This window comes from Eriocheir sinensis, chromosome 11, assembly GCF_024679095.1.
Source record: "Eriocheir sinensis breed Jianghai 21 chromosome 11, ASM2467909v1, whole genome shotgun sequence".
Lineage (NCBI taxonomy): Eukaryota > Metazoa > Arthropoda > Malacostraca > Decapoda > Varunidae > Eriocheir > Eriocheir sinensis.
In genome coordinates this window covers 12935426-12954506 of record NC_066519.1, presented here as the reverse complement: position 1 = coordinate 12954506, position 19081 = coordinate 12935426, and the positions used below count along the sequence as shown (strand labels likewise).

General features: G+C 41.7%; 1 protein-coding gene across 1 annotated transcript; it reads left to right on the top strand.

Moving 5' to 3' along the window:
- The first annotated feature begins 3469 nt into the window (after window positions 1–3469).
- On the top strand, window positions 3470–15831 carry LOC126996869 (ATPase ASNA1 homolog). Its single transcript, XM_050857783.1, has 9 exons — window positions 3470–3626; window positions 5691–5856; window positions 6300–6447; window positions 7765–7916; window positions 8943–9093; window positions 9471–9578; window positions 12371–12574; window positions 13318–15168; window positions 15273–15831. Exons 2-8 carry the CDS (start codon window positions 5720–5722, stop codon window positions 13438–13440), a joined length of 1023 nt encoding a protein of 340 aa, XP_050713740.1. The 5' UTR covers window positions 3470–3626; window positions 5691–5719; the 3' UTR covers window positions 13441–15168; window positions 15273–15831.
- Window positions 15832–19081: the final 3250 nt, after the last annotated feature.

Sequence of the window (19081 nt, the reverse complement as noted above, 5' to 3'; positions counted from 1 at the left end):
ATTCCTGTGTGTGTGTGTGTGTGTGTGTGTGTGTGTGTGGTAAGGGATTCATATTACAGGTACAAGGTTATTATTATTATTATTATTATTAGTAGTAGTAGTAGTAGTAGTAATGGTAGTAGTAGTGGTGGCAGTAGTAGTAGTAGTTTAATAGGAGGGGGATGGGTTGCATTAGTATTAGTATCATTATTATTATTATTATTATTATTATTATTATTATTATTATTATTATTATTATTATTATTATTATTAAAATATAGGAAAGACCATTAAGGAAAAGATAAAATAATTAGACCCAAACAGTCCCCTTAATGAGCAAACACGGATAGGAAGAACAAATTAAGTAGTTTTTCAGTAACTAGATATATGGAAGAGACTTTAGACCAGTGAGGAAAGGAGTTATGATGGAAAATAGGTCTGAGGATGAAAAAAAAGTGGTATACACATTACTAGGAGATTATTATGTTAGAGATGTGAATGCAATGTAGCTGATGAAGTTCCCAGATGTGAATGGGAAAGCTAGGAATGAAAAGATGAATCAGGAATTTCACGTATATATATATATATATATATATATATATATATATATATATATATATATATATATATATATATATATATATATATATATATGAATTACTGTATAGGTCAGTTTAAAAAAAGTGATATATAGGAGAAATTATAAGTTAGAAATGTGAATATAATAAACAGTGGCGTGCACAGATAGACTCAGGACCGTTCATCTTCCTATAGTGCAAAAGTTGACCCACAATCTTAATTCACTCTTGCATCCCTACTCTGTTCACCTTCCTAGTGCAAGAGGTAATTAACCAGTATCCTCGTTAATTCATTCTCCTGCTGTCCTCCATAGTAAACTAGGATTAAACCTGCAAACACGGTACGTACAGATCGTAAAGAAGGCGGAGGAGTATCTCGAAGAAAATAAGAATATATATATATATATATATATATATATATTTATATTTATATATATATATATATATATATATATATATATATTTTTTTTTTTTTTTTGACGTTGATTGCCTATTGCGCCGGTAGGCATCTTCCCGGTTGGGCCTGATGGTCGGCCCAAGGCTTCTTCCAGGTGGGGCCTGATGGTCGGCCCAGCCTGTTCTGGCGCAGGTTATATATATATATATATATATATATATATATATATATATATATATATATATATATATATATATATATATATATATATATATATATATATATATATATATATATATATATATATATATATATATATATATATATATATATATATATATATATATATATATATATATATATATATATATGGTGACTGGGCAGGAAAGTTGCTCTTCAAGGCTACACTATAAGTTAATGGAATTTCGAAACAGGGATATCATAAATGAACAAGGATGTAAACTCTGTGGAGAAGAAAAAGAAACTATTAGCCATTTTAATTGTTGAGTACTGTGCTTATCCCGAGGCAAATTTATCAGGTAGATATGTGCCAACAACACAAAATGCACTCCATGAGAGCATTTTGTGTTGTTGGCAATACAGGCGCGGCTGCATTTTTGGTCTGGGTCTGGGTCTGGCAGCCCTTCTCGCGGCAAGTTCTCTGCAGCTGAGCGCGTCCGTCTTGTATTGCCGACTGGCGGCTGGGTACAGCATGTTGGCGCCAATAATAAAACAAGAAATGGCAGATACAGACAAGATTTGGAGCCGGGAGGCCGAGGTGGCATTACTAGAAAAAGTTAGGCAGCATAGATACTTGTGGGACCCACAAGATAAGCTGTATAAGAAGTCTACGGAAAACGACGTTTGAGAGCGTGGCAGCAACATTACGAGAAATGTTTATCTCTTTGCGAGATATCGAAGGAGGTAAGGAACGATTATTTTCGTGTATTATATAATCACACTATGTAATGCCTGGGATGGCATGTTCCTCCCCTCGATCTCCTTTGTTGTTAAATGCAACAATGAACAATCAATCAATCAATCAATACTACTTATGATAAAACTCGTTTACATAAATTATTTCTACAATATTAGGCTAATGGACCAAACTCATTTCTTACCTAGATGGGGAGAATTTTCTTACCTAGATGGGGAGAACCTCATCGACAGCAATTAAGTAGATTGTCCTTTAGATGTTCTGATGGTTGGCTAATGTGGCGTCACCAAGACCACACAAACAACTGCCGTAATACTCTTGAGTAAGTGCCAAGACGATATAGTCAGGTTGGCAATCCCGAGTGGAGACACAGCACAGCACAGGACACAAGTTTACAAGTTAAAGAGATTCTCAACAACCCAAAGTCAATCAAAATCATACAAAATTTGACCGAGAGAAGTGTGGAGATGCCGTTTGAAAGCATTAACAGAATTCACCACGACAACTGATTCTAGTAAATTATTCCTAATGCTAATGATTGATTGATTGATAGTTTATTGTGGACCCGCACTGAGAAGAAACGAACTCGAACATCAGTATTGTAACGAGGAACAAAAAGCTTAAAGGAGTGGCCTCTTTAAGATATGGTAGTAGCCTTTTGGGGTGTTTGGGATGAATTCATGCCCTTGCATTTACTAGCAGTTTCCGTCTTGATGGCGGCTCCTCCCACGTGTGAACGTACTTGCTCCCGAGAGCACTAGCTGGTCTAGCCGCTAGATCGTCGCGGCTTTATTGCCGGCCAGGAATTGGTGTAAAGCCGCCTTAAAAGCCTGGTCGTGGCAATTCCTCGCCACCATTTGAAGCGGATTATTAATTAATGTTATTCACTGCGATGACAAGCTTCGATCATTTCCCAGCCTGATGATCTATATTTTATCATGCGACTTAATTACCAAGGGGATTACTTGCATGCTTACTTAGAGTCCATCGATCGATTAAATCCCGCCAAGAATTTTTGGGATTTAATCAAATAAACTATCAATCAATCAATCAATCGATGACGTAATTAATTAAAAAACGATTTTTTTTTTTCGTATTTCGTTGAATAGCAAACAATACTCTTACTACAAATAATTAAAACCATAAGACAGCGAAAAATATTTGTAACGTGGAAAAGACGTGCGAGAATACAAAAAACACCAATTAAGCTGTTTAAACACTCGAGTGAACAACAAAAAATTATACCTTTTTTGACCTGCTGTAACGCTTTGTATCGCTTCTTAGGTCCTTCTCCTCTCGTTCCTCCCTTCTTCGTATTCACACACCTTCCTTTTCAGTATTATGTTATTTTCTAACCTGAAATAAAGCCACTTATATTCACTTATTCAGACGTTTGTGCCCTTTTTTCCCAGCACTGTGCGAGGAACACTTGCCAGCTTTACCATTCTTCATATATAGATACTTCATATATATAATGCCTGGGGGTTGGGATGGCAGGTTAATTCCTCCCTTCTCCTTTATTGTGTGCCTGCAACAATTAACTATCAATCAATCAACCGAAACAGTAATGAAGACGCCCAAAATCTTGCGCCGTTACAAAGGCCAAAATCCTGACGACAGTGGACTGACTGTTTACATGGGGAGTGAGACTTTACTAAACGTATTTATCGCCCCCAGCCCACTTATATAAGCCCCAGGGAAGAAGGGAAGGCACAGACACACCACGAAGCTCACGGTAAGAATGTAACAGTGAAAAAAACCCTCCACATTCACCGAGGACAGGCATTCCAGATTGGACTTGACGTACCACACTTGGAGGAGGGACGGACCAGGGAGATTTACCTGGATTTCTTACTTGGATGAAAAAATAATAGCAGAAACACTACTTTTTGGTGAATAAAGAATCAAAGATATACAAGAAAGAAAAGAATATATTAAAACTATCTGGAAAACAAGACAGAAAAACACAGGAACTGCAGCACAACTAAAGAAACAGTCTAGTGGGAGCCGATGCCAAGGCTTATCCCACGCCTACTACTGAACTGAACTGAATGACCTTTCCCTATGAGCCATGCAAGAGTAAACCGTCAGGCAAAGAACTGAAAGGTCTCGTCAACCAATGCGCCAGTCTATGCAAGCTCATCAAACAACAGAACATAAAACAACAAGACATAGGCTGGAAAGTGCATTGGGAAACTACATAGCCCCACAAAACACTGCAGAAGACATGATTGAGGTCTTTACAGTACTCAAAGCCCACACACTAAAGCTGCTGAAATCAAGACCACATTCTCATTTCATTTCTAGGGGACCCGCAGAGGGGCTGTTGTCTTCTGCAACAAATTACATAAACACCATTCTATAAAGATAAAATTAAAGATAGCCATCCTATGTATCTGGATCTTGTAGGGACGTGATTACCTGGAAACATTTTATTAATATTTTTTTTTCAGGATCCTAGACTTTAATATAGGTAACCACAACTATAATTTGTAACTAACACATCTTAGGTGGTTATAATAGATGACTACAGGAAGCATGCGAGATTTGCTGGGAATTACAACCAGGTACTGTAGGAGAATTATGAGAGCAAAAAAAAACTACTCTCGGGTGTCATGATATGCGGGGGATTGAAGGGGCCAGGACAGGATTAGGATAAGGGTTAGGATGTGGAAAGGTATTGGGACATGGTGAAGGGCCAGGATTAGGGAGATAATGATTGATGATCCTATTCCTAAATGTGTCAAGAGTGGGACTATTAATTACATGAGATGGGAGATGATTCCACTCTTGGATGCTGCAGGGAAAGAATGGGTATTATTCTAGTGTTAGTTGGTAAGTGTGGTATTTATGGTTGTGGCTGCTTCTAGTGGATCGTGTAGTTGTCGGGTGTAAATAAGTATCTCTGTTTATGTCTACTAAATTGTTTGTGATTTTATAAAGCATTTATTGTCTGTGTATTTGTCTTTGTGTTGCTAATGGGTCTAGTTTTATGTCTTGTTTAACTTGGTAGCTGCGGGGATCATGTTTCTTGAAGGCCCCTCTAAGCGAATTAAATAGAAAAAAAATCATCGCTCTTGCAAACTACTTCATAATATATATCAACGCATTTTGTGATCAGTTTATGCATCGTCTATTTTTGGGGGGTTGTATCATGGCAAAAATGTGGCCCGTCACTGGTACACGGTAAAGCCACAAATTTGGCCCGTCGCTGCTACCGGGTTAAGCAAAGTGACTGATGTAGTGTGTCTGTAATCACATCTGGCCCATCTTGCAGCTTTGTTTTGTATGGCCTCTAATTTATTTATGTTCATGATTGAAGAATTTAGCCTGATGAACATAATTGAGGAAATTAGCCCCTTAAAACACTGCAGAAGAAGACATGATTGAGGTCTTTACAGTACTCAAAGCCCTCACACTAAAGCTACTGAAATCAAGACATCACATTCTCATAATACATAGGTAACAGAAGAGCAATTGGTTAAGTTTGGAATTAGATATCAGTGCATTAATAAAACCAGTCTCATGATACACATATGACAACAGATGAGCAATTAGTTTGGAAGGAAATGAGATATCGGCACATTAACAAAACCAATCTTTAATATTCTCATATGTACAACAACATGAGCAATTAGTTAGGAAGGAAATGAGATGTTGGTGCATTAATTAAACCAATCTTTACTCTAATATTCCCTTATATATATAACAACAGCAGAGCAATTAGTTTGGAAGGAAACAAGATATCAGTGTGTTAATATTAATAAGACCAATCCTTAATATTCTCCTCCCCCTTCAGACCGTTGCATTTGGTACTGCCCCAGCATCATGGCGGAGGGGCAGGAGGACATGGCGCTGGCCGACCTAGAGCCCCTGGAGCCAAGCCTGAAGAACATCGTGGAGCAGAAGACCCTTAAGTGGGTGTTCGTGGGCGGCAAGGGCGGCGTGGGCAAGACAACAACCAGGTGAGAGGCTGCGGCATGGAGAGATATGAAACCAGGTGGAGAATAGAGTATTACATTTTTGACCCGTCCGCTGTGATTGGCACGGATTTGGCCTTCACTGGTAGCCTGGTGACATATACTCCCAAGTCTTTCTATGCCCCTGTGGTGGATAGTGGAGTGTTTCCCATGTGGTATTGGTATGCTGGATTTCCCCTCCCAAGGTGCATGACTTTACATTTTTCTTCATTGAATTGTAGCAGCCACTTTTTTGCTCCATTCCTGTAGCTTGGTGATGTCTTCTTGTAGGAAATCCACAGTCAAGTGGTTAAATATTATATGTTCGGTTGCTGCGTGAGGTTAGGTAATGGTGCTTTGTGGATTACAGCTTGTCCTTGTCCTGTATATAATTTTTTTGCAGCACACCAATCAATATATTCCCTCAACACCTCCCCCTCACCCCACAGCTGTAGCCTGGCGGTGCAGCTCTCCAAGACACGGGAATCAGTGCTCATCATCTCCACAGACCCGGCTCACAACATCTCCGATGCCTTTGACCAGAAGTTCTCCAAGGTTCCCACTAAGGTCAAGGGCTTCGAGAACCTCTTTGCCATGGTGCGTGTGGGTTACCGGCAACTCTGAGGCATTTGATTTTGATGTCCCAACCGTTCTAATTTACTTTGCAATATAAAAGAGTATAGGTGGCGAGTGAGTGAAGCCATGCACCCTGGGTATGTGCTCCCCATTACTTAGTTAATATGTAAGATAAACTTCACCTTCTCTAGTCATTGGGGGCTTCGTGGTGCAGTTGTTAGCACACTCGGCTCACAACCGAGAGAGCCCAGGTTCGATTCCCGGGCGGAGTGGAAAAATTTGGGCGGCTTTTCCGATACCCTACGCCCCTGTCCACCCAGCAGTGAATGGGTACCAGGTATTAATCAGGGGTTGTGTCCCGTCTCCTGTGATCTGTTCCCTTCTCCTATAATTCCTTCCCTTTCTGTCTCTCTCCGGCATATGACCACAGATGTTGCGCCGACTAAACAAAACTTTCCAACTTACTTTCCTCTAGCCATTTTTATTTCCTTTCCTCCCTTTTTTTAATTTTACTTTGCGACAAGAAAGAGAAAGATTGCATTGATTCTCAGCCATTATATTTTTCCTTTCCTTTCTTTTGCTAATTTTACTTTGTGGTGTGGAAGAGAACGGTCACCTCTTTTGGCTTAGTTTTGCATTGATTCTCAACCATTTTATTTTTCCTTTCCTCTCTATTCCTCCTTTCTCAACTCATTTGATTTTTCCTTGCCACTTAATCTAATTTTACTTCTCTTTACTTCATTTTACTTAACTTTCCTTCTCTTTACTTCACTTAATCTCACTTCACTTTACTTTCCTTCACTTCACATCCCTTCCCTAAACTTAACTTCACATAACTTCACTTCTCTTTACTCCACTTTACTTCACTTTCCTTTCCTTCACTTCCCTTCACTTAACGCCACTTCACTTCCCTTCATTTAACTTAACTTCGCATAACTTCACTTTTCTTTCCTTCACTTCCCTTCACTTAACTCCACTTCATTTCCCTTCATTTAACTTCACTTTTCTTTCCTTCACTTTCCTTCACTTGACTCCACTTCACTTCACTTCCCTTTTACCCATCCTCTTTTAACTCTCCTATCCTTCACACCCTCAGCATCACCATCTCAACCCAGCGTGGTCAAACTATCGTACTCATTGCATTGCATTTTCTTCGTTTCTGACCAATAACTATAGCAAAAACAAACAAACGAACATCAATAAATAGGAGTTTTAACGCTACTTCAATTTTCTATCGTTATTTGTGTAGGTACGAGAGTCTGAGGCTTAAAAGTAATAAATACGATGTGGTGAATACAATAATCTGGCAACGCTGTCTCCCCCCCTCCACCCCTGCAGGAAATCGACCCCAATATCGGGTACGGTGACCTGCCAGACGAGTATTTTGAGGGTGCCACCGACGCCATGCGCATGGGCCGGGACATCATGCAGGAGGTGTTGGGCGCCTTCCCGGGCATAGATGAGGCCATGAGCTACGCCGAGGTGATGAAGTGAGTATGGGGTGATGTGGAATACCTATGTGTGTTAACCCGTCCGCTGCGATTGGCACGGATTTGGCCTTCACTGGTAGCCTGGTAACATATAGTCCCAGGTCTTTCTCTGCCTCTGTGATGGATAGTGGAGTGTTTCCCATGTAGTATTGGTGTGCTGGATATCCCCTCCCATGGTGCAGGACTTTACATTTTTCTTCATTGAATTGTAGCAGCCACTTTTTGTTAAGCTCCTGTAGCTTGGTGAGGTCTTCTTGTAGGAAATCCGCCGTCTAGGGGTTAAAGGGGCCTTAGATAAGCTCAGATACTCCTGTCTCCTTGTCTATATTTGTCCAACCTCTCCTTCATTTGACCAACACTCCCTGCCTCCACAATCTCCTCCTTAAGACCATTTCACTCATCTACACTTCTGTATGGGAAACTGTACTTCTTTTTATCCTTCAGACATGTTCCCTTTCTCAGCTTGTGAGTTACATAGATAGTCAGACCACACAGACCCTATAGTTCGGATTAGGTGGCCTTTCTTTAAACCTAAGTGAAAATGTATAAAGTCAAATGCCACCCAGTTTGCATTTCTACTGTAGTAAATGTTAAGTTGAAGGAAGTGGCAGCCTAGCCTGTTTTTAAATGAGTCTTCGGGGGAGAGAAAAAGAAAAAGAGATGGAAAATAATAGGATGAAAAAGGTAGAAGAATGGAAAAAAAAAAAAAAGGAAGGTAGGCATTGATAAGAAGAAAACAAGGAAGAAAACAAGAATAGCAAGATCAAGAAGAAACCAACACACACACACACACACACAAAAAAAAAAAAAAATAAATAAATAAATAAATAAATAAAAATAAATAAATAAAATAAAAATAAGAATGATAGGTAAATAAATAAGAGGGTCAAGTGTAGTTTTGGGAGCAGCGAGTAGTGGGCTTTTTTTATTATTGTTTTCTTTTTTGTGCCCTTGAGCTGCCTCCTTTGTTGTAAAAAAAAAAAAAAAAAAAAAAAAAAATAATAGTAATAATAATCCTCCTTTCAGACTGGTGCAAGGGATGAACTTTAGCGTGGTGGTGTTCGATACGGCACCGACGGGACACACGCTGCGCCTTCTCTCCTTCCCGCAGGTCATTGAGAAGTCCCTTGGCAAGCTGCTGCGCCTCAAGAGTCACATCAGTCCCTTCGTCAACCAGGTGAGGGGTGCGGCGGAGTCCTTGGTTGATTGTTTGGTTTATTGCTGTATTTAATTTTGTGGTTAGTGTATTTTTATTTTATTTTTTTATTAATTTTTCCTATTTTTCGTTATTTTTTTTTTTTCTGATCTTGCTATTCTTGTATTTTTCTTCTTCTCCTTCTTCTTCCTTACTGTATATTTTTTTCCTTTTTATTCTTCTACTTTCTTCATCCTTTCTTATCCTGTTTTTGTTCTTTTTCTTCATCTTCTTGTTATTATTGGTACCATTATTATTATCATTATTATTATTTTCATTGGTAGTAGTAATAGTAGTAATCTTTTTTGTCCTTATATTCCCTAACACTCCCTTCTCTACTTCCTCCTATTTCTCCTCAGGTGGCGGGGTTGCTGGGGATGCAGGAGTTCAACGCAGACGAGGTGTCAGGCAAGCTGGAGGGCATCTTACCCGTTATACAGAAGGTCAACGAACAGTTCAAAAACCCGGTGAGTCCTGAAACGCATCCCTGTTGACCCTTAGACGACGGTAGAACTCTATATACACGGTCCAAAATTCATTGTCAGTTTTGCATAGCGGAAATATAACAACACTTCCGGACTGCGGTAGAATCTATATATAGACGATAGTTAACCCCTTGACCGCGGATTTCCTACAAGAAGACATCGCCAAGCTACAGGAATGGAACAAAAAGTGGCTGCTACAATTCAGTGAGGAAAAATGTAAAGTCCTGCACCTTGGGAGAGGATATCCAGCATACCAATACCACATGGGAAACACTCCACTATCCACCACAGAGGCAGAGAAGGACCTGGGACTATATGTTACCAGGCTACCATTGAAAGCCGAATCCGTGCCAATCGCAGCGGACGGGTTAAAACATCCATTATGTGGCGTAACTGTATTTATGCTGCTAAGGTCGGCAGTGAGTATATACAGACCATTAATTTTTGGGGAGCTACTCTTTAAATTACTGCTGCTGTCATCTAGGGGTTAAATATACATCTAGTTCATTATACATACTTTTTACCTCCTACTTACCAACTCCTACTCACCACTTACTCCATACTCAGCCTCTCCTCATCCTACTTTTCTTGCTCCACTTACTTCTAACCACCTGCTACCCCACTCCTATTCCACACTCCTGCTTCCCTCACTCACATTCTCCTTCCACTCCCAGGACTAAACCACACCTTCATCTTTTTCTCACTCCACTCTCCCACATCTTTCAGTCACTCTTTCCTATTCCTCCCTCCTTCCACTCTTAAGACCTGACCACACCTCCTTCCTTCTTTCCTCTCCCTCAGCCCTCACTCCCACCTTCCACTCTCAGGACCAGACCACCCCTCCTTCGTCCCCTCTCCTTCGTCACCTTCTCCTACGTCCCCTCTCGTCCCCTCTTGTCCCCTCTTGTCTCCTCTCGTCCCCTCTCCTGGGTATGCGGGTGAAGTGTTTTCACCTCAGGGAACTAGATGTCCCTGCCCAGCATAGTCTCAGGTCACCCTTGGACAAGGTGTAATGCCTGACCTGTCTCCCGTGCCAGGGTCACGGTGAAGCCTCTGGGCAGCAGTAGTGGTGGATTGGACTGCAGGCAGAGGATCCTTTTATGAGACAATGGCTGGAGTTCCTAGGTCCTAGTCAGCTGGACCGTGCCTAATTATTTAGGCCTGCAGTGTAGAGGAGTGTGGCGACCTCTACACTAAAAAGCCTCTCTGAGAACCAGTTGTCGGTGTGAGCTCCCCGTCCCTCCCCTCTATCGACGGTACTCCCATCCCTATTCTGCATAACAGCTGGTTCTTGTTTTCTCCTGAAAGAGATGTCTTCCGTGGGCCATTTGAGGTTGTACCTCCCGGCTTCTAGGTGGAGTTTCTGAGGGTTTTTCTTATACTCAAGGAATATTTCAGCTTTTTGGTCTCTCAGGAAGAGCGTCTGATACTCTCTAGAGTTGGTGGAGAACACCTGGTGACAGGTGCCACTGGCCAGGCCTCGAAAGGGTCGCAGAGTTGGGTTAGACGTTTCGGAAAGTGGGAACGAATTGCTGGTTCCTCTCCTCCCTTACCAACTCTGCTCTGTGTGACTACGTCGGCCCCGTTCTATGGTGTTGCACATCGGATAAAATAACAATCACGTTCGGTACGTAATGAATGGCCAACAACTTTCTGCAGTAAGTAAAGAAAAGGATCTTGGAATCACTATATCAAGTGATTTAAAGCCCGGTCAGCATTGTTCAGAGGTAGTTAAAACTGCAAACAAATTGGTTGGCTTTATTGGATTAGTCTTTAATAATAAATCGGAAAAAGTAATATTAAAACTGTATGATTCGTTGGTTCGACCCTGTCTAGAGTACTGTGTACAGTTTTGGTCTCCCTATTACAGATAAGACATAGAAAAGTTGGAACAGGTTCAACGAAGAGTAACAAAGATGATTCCTAGGTTGAGAAATTTATCATATGAAGAAAGGCTTATAGAAGTAAATTTATTCAGCCTATCAAAACGAAGAATGCGAGGCGATCTAATAGAAGTGTTTAAAATGTTTAAAGGATTGAGTGATATTAATGCGGAAGATTACTTTACAATTGATCGATCAAATAGAACAAGAAGAAATCACAATTTGAAGATAAGTGGTAAAAGATTCTCATCACACGAAGCTAAATACTTCTTCAATCGAGTTGTTAATGTTTGGAACTCTCTACCCTGTGATGTCGTTGATAGTACAACAGTTACGGCCTTCAAGAATAGATTAGACAAGTATTTTGAATCCAACCAGCAACTAAGATATTACTCATTGTCGTAATAACGTTAAGTTCTTTCGAATACTGGTGTCCTTGTCCGCTTTTATCGCCCGGTTAGTGGTAGCAGTAATGGTAGTTCTTTCCTCTTTCCTACATAATTTCCATGCAGTTTTTCCATGCTGCATGGTTCTTTTTCCTTTCCTGCCAGCTTTGGCTGGAGGGATGAGGGGTGGGGAGGAGCCTCCGCCTTTGCTGTCCTTCATCTTCCACCTTTGATTAGATAGTTAGTGTAGCTTGTCACAAACAGCCTCGTAAGGACCAGCAGGTCTGCTGTTGTTTGTTCTTCCTCTGTGTCCTTTGTGTCCTCCTTTCCTCTCCCTCAGCCCTCACTCTCTCCTTCCACTCCTAAGACCACACCACTCCTCCTTCACCTTCTCCCTACTCTACTCACCCTCATCGTTCACTCACTCTTTCCTATCCTTCCCTCCTTCCACACCTTCTTCCTTCTTTCCTCTCCCTCGGCCCTCACTACCTCCTTCCACTTACAGGACCAGACCACCTTCGTATGTGTGTGCATCGCCGAGTTCCTGTCCCTCTATGAAACGGAGCGGCTGGTGCAGGAGTTGACGCGCTACGGCATCGACACGCATAACATCGTCGTCAATCAGCTACTTCTCGGATCAGCGGGAGGCAGCAAGGACTGTTCAATGTGCTCGGCCAGACGACGCATACAGGCGAAATATCTCGACCAGGTAGGAAGAGTTGGAGAAGGAGGATGAGAGTGGCTTAATGAGTTTTTTGTTTTGTTTTGTTTTTGTTTTTACAGCAAGGGAGGGAGCTCAAGGCCCGCCATAACCTGCTCCAACAAAAGAACAAAGAACGAAAGCCCAAAGGAGAGGTCAGTTTCGGGTGGAGAGGTGTCTTGGTACCCTCCTCTTGTTGCTCGGCTCAAGGGCAAAAAACAAAAACAGCAATAAAAAGGCCCGCTATAACCTGCTCCAACAAAAAAAACAAAAAACAAAAGCCCAGATGAGAGGTCAATTTCAGATAGAGAGGTGTCGTGGTACCCTCCTCTTGTTGCACTGCTCGCTGTTACCTTATATTATCATCAATTTCTTTGTTTTCTAATAATATCTGGAATACTGCGAGGCCTACCAATGTTCTTTTAGCACAATTGCCATCCTTCACTCATTCCGTAACACAAGATGATTGATTATTTTTTACATGTAGGCAGTGTATGATGAATGAAAGGAAATATTATACATGCTAAAAAAAATATGTCTTCATTAATAAAAAAATGAGTGTGGCCGCCTGGGATTTTCTAGCGAGACAGACTATAGGGAGGGAGAACTTTGAACATGGGTGCAATTTTACGAGGCTGAGAACTGAGAGATAGAAGAACCAACAAAAAATTAAATTGTAGAAAACGAGAGAGGGCGAGGAAGAGACTAGTCAACACCATTGCAACAAATATTCATGTCCGTCTCTCCGCCAGATTGCCGACCTGTACGAGGACTTCCACGTGGTGCGCCTGCCATTGCTGGAGCATGAGGTGAGGGGGGTGGAGCAGGTCAAAGAGTTCTCAGTCAACCTCGTCAAGCCATACGAACCCCAGTAGCCAAGCTGATGCCTCACTGCCCTTTCTGTCTATGCCTCTTCCTCCTCCTCCTCCTCCTTAATTGTCATATAGTTATACTGTCTTTATGAGAGATGAGAATTGCCAGCCATAGAAGCCAGGTCACCATCCATCACTCACTTATTCCTCCTCCTCCTCCTCCTCTTCTATTTATAGGGATTGTATATTTATATCGCTTTTGTGGGAGTTGAGGATTGTCAACCATAGAATCCAGGGCACCATCCACCACTGTCCTCCTCCTTCTCCTCCTGCTCCTCCTCTTCTTCCAGCTTTAGGGATCATATATTTATACCATTTTTATAGGAGATGAGAATTGCCAACCACAGAAGCTAAATTATCGTCCACCAAGTCTGGGAAGTGACGAACGAACAGAGACTAGAGCGGTTTGTTTACGAGGTTGGTGATAGACTGGCATTGTGTCTATAGTCATGTGCTGTTTGTTGTCTTTGTATATAATAATGGGGCGACTTTGCCATCCACCCACATGTAAAATGGAAAAGAATATATTTGTTACTTGTATGGTTGAGGAAGGCACTTTTATACCTGTGTCTGTACCTTTGGCCTCGACACCTTCGCGTTCCCTTCCCCTTCCCACAGAGGCACCCTCATTTGAAAAGGGAGAAGGTCATAGGATCTTTTTATAAGGTGAGAGATTGTAATATGTCTGTTACTTGTAAGGCAAAATAGACTGTTAATCTTTCTATCTGGTTTTGTGCCTTGTCCTTTCAGTGGGAAGCTCGTAAGATCGTTTTTAAGCTGAGAGAATATGTCAGTGAAGTTGAATGTTAATTTTTCTGTCTATCTTGGCTGCTAGGTGTTGTTCCCTTTCACATATGTATAATGAAAGGTCGTAAGATCATTTTTAAGCCAAGGGAACATTCCAGTGAAGCTGAACATTAATCTTTTCGTCTGTTATAATATCTCATCCTTGAATATTGGCTTCTTGATGTTGTTTCCATTCATAAAGAGAAGGAAGCTCACACGTTCTTTTATAAGGCGAGAAAGTATGACTGTTGCGTGGGTTACGGTTACGAGGGTTTCAGTCAGTGGTTGAGTGTCCTTCCAAGTTTTCCATAACCAAGTGCAGAGTAGTGGGTTGTCTATATAAGGTGCACTCAACTAACAAAAACCCCCATGTGAGTTGGACCTGTAGATTCTCAGGGTCATATTCTTTGACATTTTTGAGCCCAAGCACATACATTTGATAATGCTTTTGTAGGAGTTTTGGGTATTTCCAGGGGTAGTTTAGTGATCCTGGTGGTAGTGTGACCATTCTTCTGTACCATGAACCTAAAATAACACTCATGAGAACTCCGTCTCCATTTTGGCCTTTGGAAATAGTTGAGGTGATGGGTGGAAGCGTCTGAAAATACCAACCATAGACATTTTAATTGGGGCTTATACACCCACATTTGGTAAGACATAGATAGAGGAGGTTATTAGAGGTATTAGTAGTATTTCCAGGGGTAGTTTTATGAGCATGGTGACAGATTGATGAGGCTTCTTCTTCTTCTTCTTTTTTTAACAGCAAAGGAGACAGTTCAAGGGCGTAAAGAAAAATATTTAAAAAAAAAAAGCCCGCTATTCACTGCTCCGGAATAGAGGTCAAAGGAGTATCCAAAAAGAGAGGTCAATTTCTGCACCGTGAACCTAAAAGAACATTCATGAGGACTCAATTGATCTCCTTTTTGGTCTTTGGAAATAGTTGAGGTGATGGGTGGAAGTGTCTGAAAATACATTTGGTAAGACATAGATAGAGGAGGTTTGAATAAAGGTCAAAGGGATCTCCTTTTTGGTCTTTGGAAATAGTTGAGGTGATGGGTGGAAGTGTCTGAAAACACCCACACTTGGTAAGGCTTCGGTAGAGGAGGCTGTGTTTCCATAGGTAGTTTTATGAGCCTGGTGACAGTTTGACGAGACTTCTGCACCATGAATGTGAAGAAACACTCATGAGAACCTGACTTATCTTTTTTGTGCCCTTGGGAGATCGTGTCTGTGAGAGCTGCAAGCATTTAAGAACAAGCCATAGCACCAGATATTATTAGATACTTTGTTATACTTCTAGTGAGAGACAATGGGCCAGTTTCACAGTTCCTCATGATGGGTTAGTAAGCTCCCAAACCAATACCAGAGCCTTCAAAATTTCCTTGTTTAGTGTCTGTTGTTTATATTTAAGTACACAAATTTGATGAAACTATACTAGAAAAGTCTTGTGTATTTAGTGTGGCATCAAAGACCTCCCCATTTTGGATTGTATGGGATTCTATAGTTTGGTTCGGGCTGTTACGAAGACACTGTTGGACTGTGAAATCGGCTCAATATATAGACTTTGAGTGGGAGAGTGTGCGAGAAAAAATAAAAATGTTAACGGTGCCTTTGAGTGTGATTGTTAACCATTACCAAAGCATAGCAGCAAGACATATTAATTAGTGGTAATGGGAAGTTAGTTTGTCTATCACACCCACCTGACTTAACTCATTAGGTATTGTTTTTGTCACCCTTTTTTGTTCTTGTGTGATTGCTAACCATTACCACAGCACAGCAGCAATACATATTAATTGGTGGTAATGGCAGTCCAGTTTGTCTTTCAACACCACCTGCTGAACTCATTAGGTATTGTTTTGTCCTCCCTTTTTTAATTCTTACTTTACTGTCATGGGGGATCTATTTGGGTATGTAGCTATCATTGTGTACGTTATTCCATGGTGCCTTTTCATGGACCCAAGTAATAGTAATAGTAAGAAGACTGTTTTTGTTGCTGTAACATTATAGGAAGTGTGTGACTATTAGAGAGAGAGAGAGAGAGAGAGAGAGAGAGAGAGAGAGAGAGAGAGAGAGACTGGAAGTTGACGAAAAGGGAAGTATGGCAGGAGAGAAAATGAATAAAAAAGAGGGGAAAAGAGAAAAATATAACAAGAAAGAGAAAGGGAGAGAAGGATAAAAAGAAATGAACAACGAGAGAGATAATTATAATCCCTCTCCCATATATTCTCTCTCTCTCTCTCTCTCTCTCTCTCTGTATACCGGTAAGACCACCTAGTCTGGACCATGGGGTCTGTGTGGTCTGATTTTCGATGTAAATCTCTCTCTCTCTCTCTCTCTCTCTGTAAATTCTGAGACGCTCAACAAAGAAGGCTGTATGTGTTTTTTACATCAAAGAGTTAATTATAAGTCCATCCTCGATATTGTTATGCCGGACGTGTTACTTGGGTTCCGTGTCGCCGTCAGGAGACTCCGTGGGAGGGAGATATGTAAACACTTTGCACAGCTTCTGTAGTTTAATATTCTTCCTCAGTAGTACACTTTACTCTGACTCTTCACTTATCACTAGCTTACTATGACTGGGACTGGACTCCTCTCGCCCTCTTCTCCTATATATATCCAGAACAGTACAGTCTAGAATGTTACAGTATATTTTAGATCATACAAGAACATGTAGCAAAGGTATGTGCGAGTTGGCAACACTTCCCGCCTGGCGCCTGGCCGCGCGGACGAGGCTTTGCTCCCCGCCCCCCTGCTCGCTCTTCCCGGAGCCTTCTAGAGCCCCATGGACGCCGGGGGAAGCTTCAAGCACAACAATATAAAAGAACATAATAGAGTGTGTGGTATCAAAGCGGGTGTGGAACATTAATTTCCTCTCAACGTGTGCAGAAATGGCAGGGAAATGCTGGTGTATTGCTGTAAAAACCAGTAGGCTACATATGATTCATATTTAATTTACTACAGAAACTGATCAACTGAAAAGCTTATATATGAGGGATCCAGCGGGGATGGACCCAAGAATAAGATATACGAGTATGTTGCAAGGGCAAAACGATCCTCGGTACTCATTATACAAGGTCGCTTTTCCTTAGACTTAGTTCTCTTTATTTTTTCCGCGAGGTGTGACCCAGTAAGTGGTGCCCCTCCCCCCCCCCGAGCCGCGGTGATATGGGGCTGGCTTGTATTTTCAGTAAGCTTTTCCGTGTTCTCAATATACACTGGTTACCTCTGCCTTGTTTATGCGTGTTGTGCCTGTCAGATATGTTCCACGATATAGTATTTGTCACACTGTATAGAGGTAAGTGCCCGTGCAGGCTTGTCAGGGTAATAATCTGCATGTCACGAGGATCATCGCCAGCACTCGGCAACTCAGTCCGGTTATGTCATAGGCGGCAGGCTCTGTGCATTTTGTGGCTTTTACTCGGCATTTCAGCATTGTTTCTGCGTGCTGAACTTATATAAGTATAGCGATATACTATTCATCATACTGTTTACTAACAATTGTCAATGTAAAGCTGTCGAAGCAATATAGTGTGTCCGTGGGAGGCTCCGCCCACCTGCTAAGCTCCGCCCCCTCGCCTCGCCACACGTGAGGAACGGGCCGCTGATGGCCGCTGCCTGGCCCTGCCTCCGAGGTGTCACACAGCAGGTGCTGCCACCTCCGACGCGGCGGTGACACTACGCTTGGTGTCGTCACCAGAAGCTCGCTTTTACACGAGCGGCTTTTTTCCGCGCGGCCCCAGCGGCAAGATACCCGCGCGGCAGAGATTCCACCAACCTGGTAAACCGCGCGGCGCCGAACGGTTTAATGACGCACTGCTGAGGCGGGCGGTTTTTTCCCGCGCGGCAGGCGTGGTTTTCTGTGGTAGCGGCAGGGTACGTAATGTTAATTGTTCCTGCTCTCATTTCTCAATGAGGTATGCATTTTTCCGCACTTATATTTGGAAAGGCTTTTTTCATTATTAATGTTGGTACAAGTTATATATTGCAAATAACATTTTAGCTTATGTCTACGTAGGTATATATAATACTGATTGATCGATTGTTAGTTTATTGTATATATATATATATATATATATATATATATATATATATATATATATATATAGAGAGAGAGAGAGAGAGAGAGAGAGAGAGAGAGAGAGAGAGAGAGAGAGAGAGATAAACTGGGATATTCACATTGACATGATCTTGATGAGAATATAACCCCTTGCAGATGAAAAATGTAAACTAAATATTTAGGCTAGTACCAAACAGTTTGGGTGGACACTGCAGGCGTGCCACCACATGTTCAGAGGCTAGATATGAAGTGGGGAATGTCCGCTCAGACAGGAAAGAACAAGAGTAGGCTACCGTTTCCTCCGGAGCTGGTGTGGCTCACAGATCAGTGGTGTGGCTATACTATATATAATTCCCTGTAAAAATCGTGAATTATAGTTTATATGGGATAAACAGGCAGGAATTTATAAACATACGCATTAAAGTGCATAAGTAGCCTATGCCGTTAATGTAGGTACATAATGATAACAATATGCCATTTTCAACGCATCCTCAATCTCGAGGAGACACGACACGGGCGAACTGAACGATGTCTGTGCACTGCAGCTGCCGGCAAACTGCGCGGGAGAAAACCGCTCGTGTGAAACCTCCCGACACGTGAGGAGCGATCGACCCCTGTGGGCCCCTTCCTGTCCTTGCCTCCGAGGTGTCATCCATTATAATACATAAGAACATAAGAACGTAAGGAGTCTGCAAGAGGCCGGTTGGACTATACAAGGTAGCTCCTGTTATCCTAACCCAGTGGTTCCCAACGTTTTTGCACTCGCGACCCCTTACCCAAAACCTTGAAACCCACGCGACC

What these genes read in the sequence shown, in the direction of transcription:
- LOC126996869 (XM_050857783.1), top strand. Translation starts at nt 5,720, where the DNA reads ATGGCGGAGGGGCAGGAGGACATGGCGCTGGCCGACCTAGAGCCCCTG. An exon ending in GTGGGCAAGACAACAACCAG is followed by an intron (nt 5,857 to 6,299) that starts GTGAGAGGCTGC and finishes CTCACCCCACAG; the next exon opens with CTGTAGCCTGGCGGTGCAGC. An exon ending in TCGAGAACCTCTTTGCCATG is followed by an intron (nt 6,448 to 7,764) that starts GTGCGTGTGGGT and finishes CCACCCCTGCAG; the next exon opens with GAAATCGACCCCAATATCGG.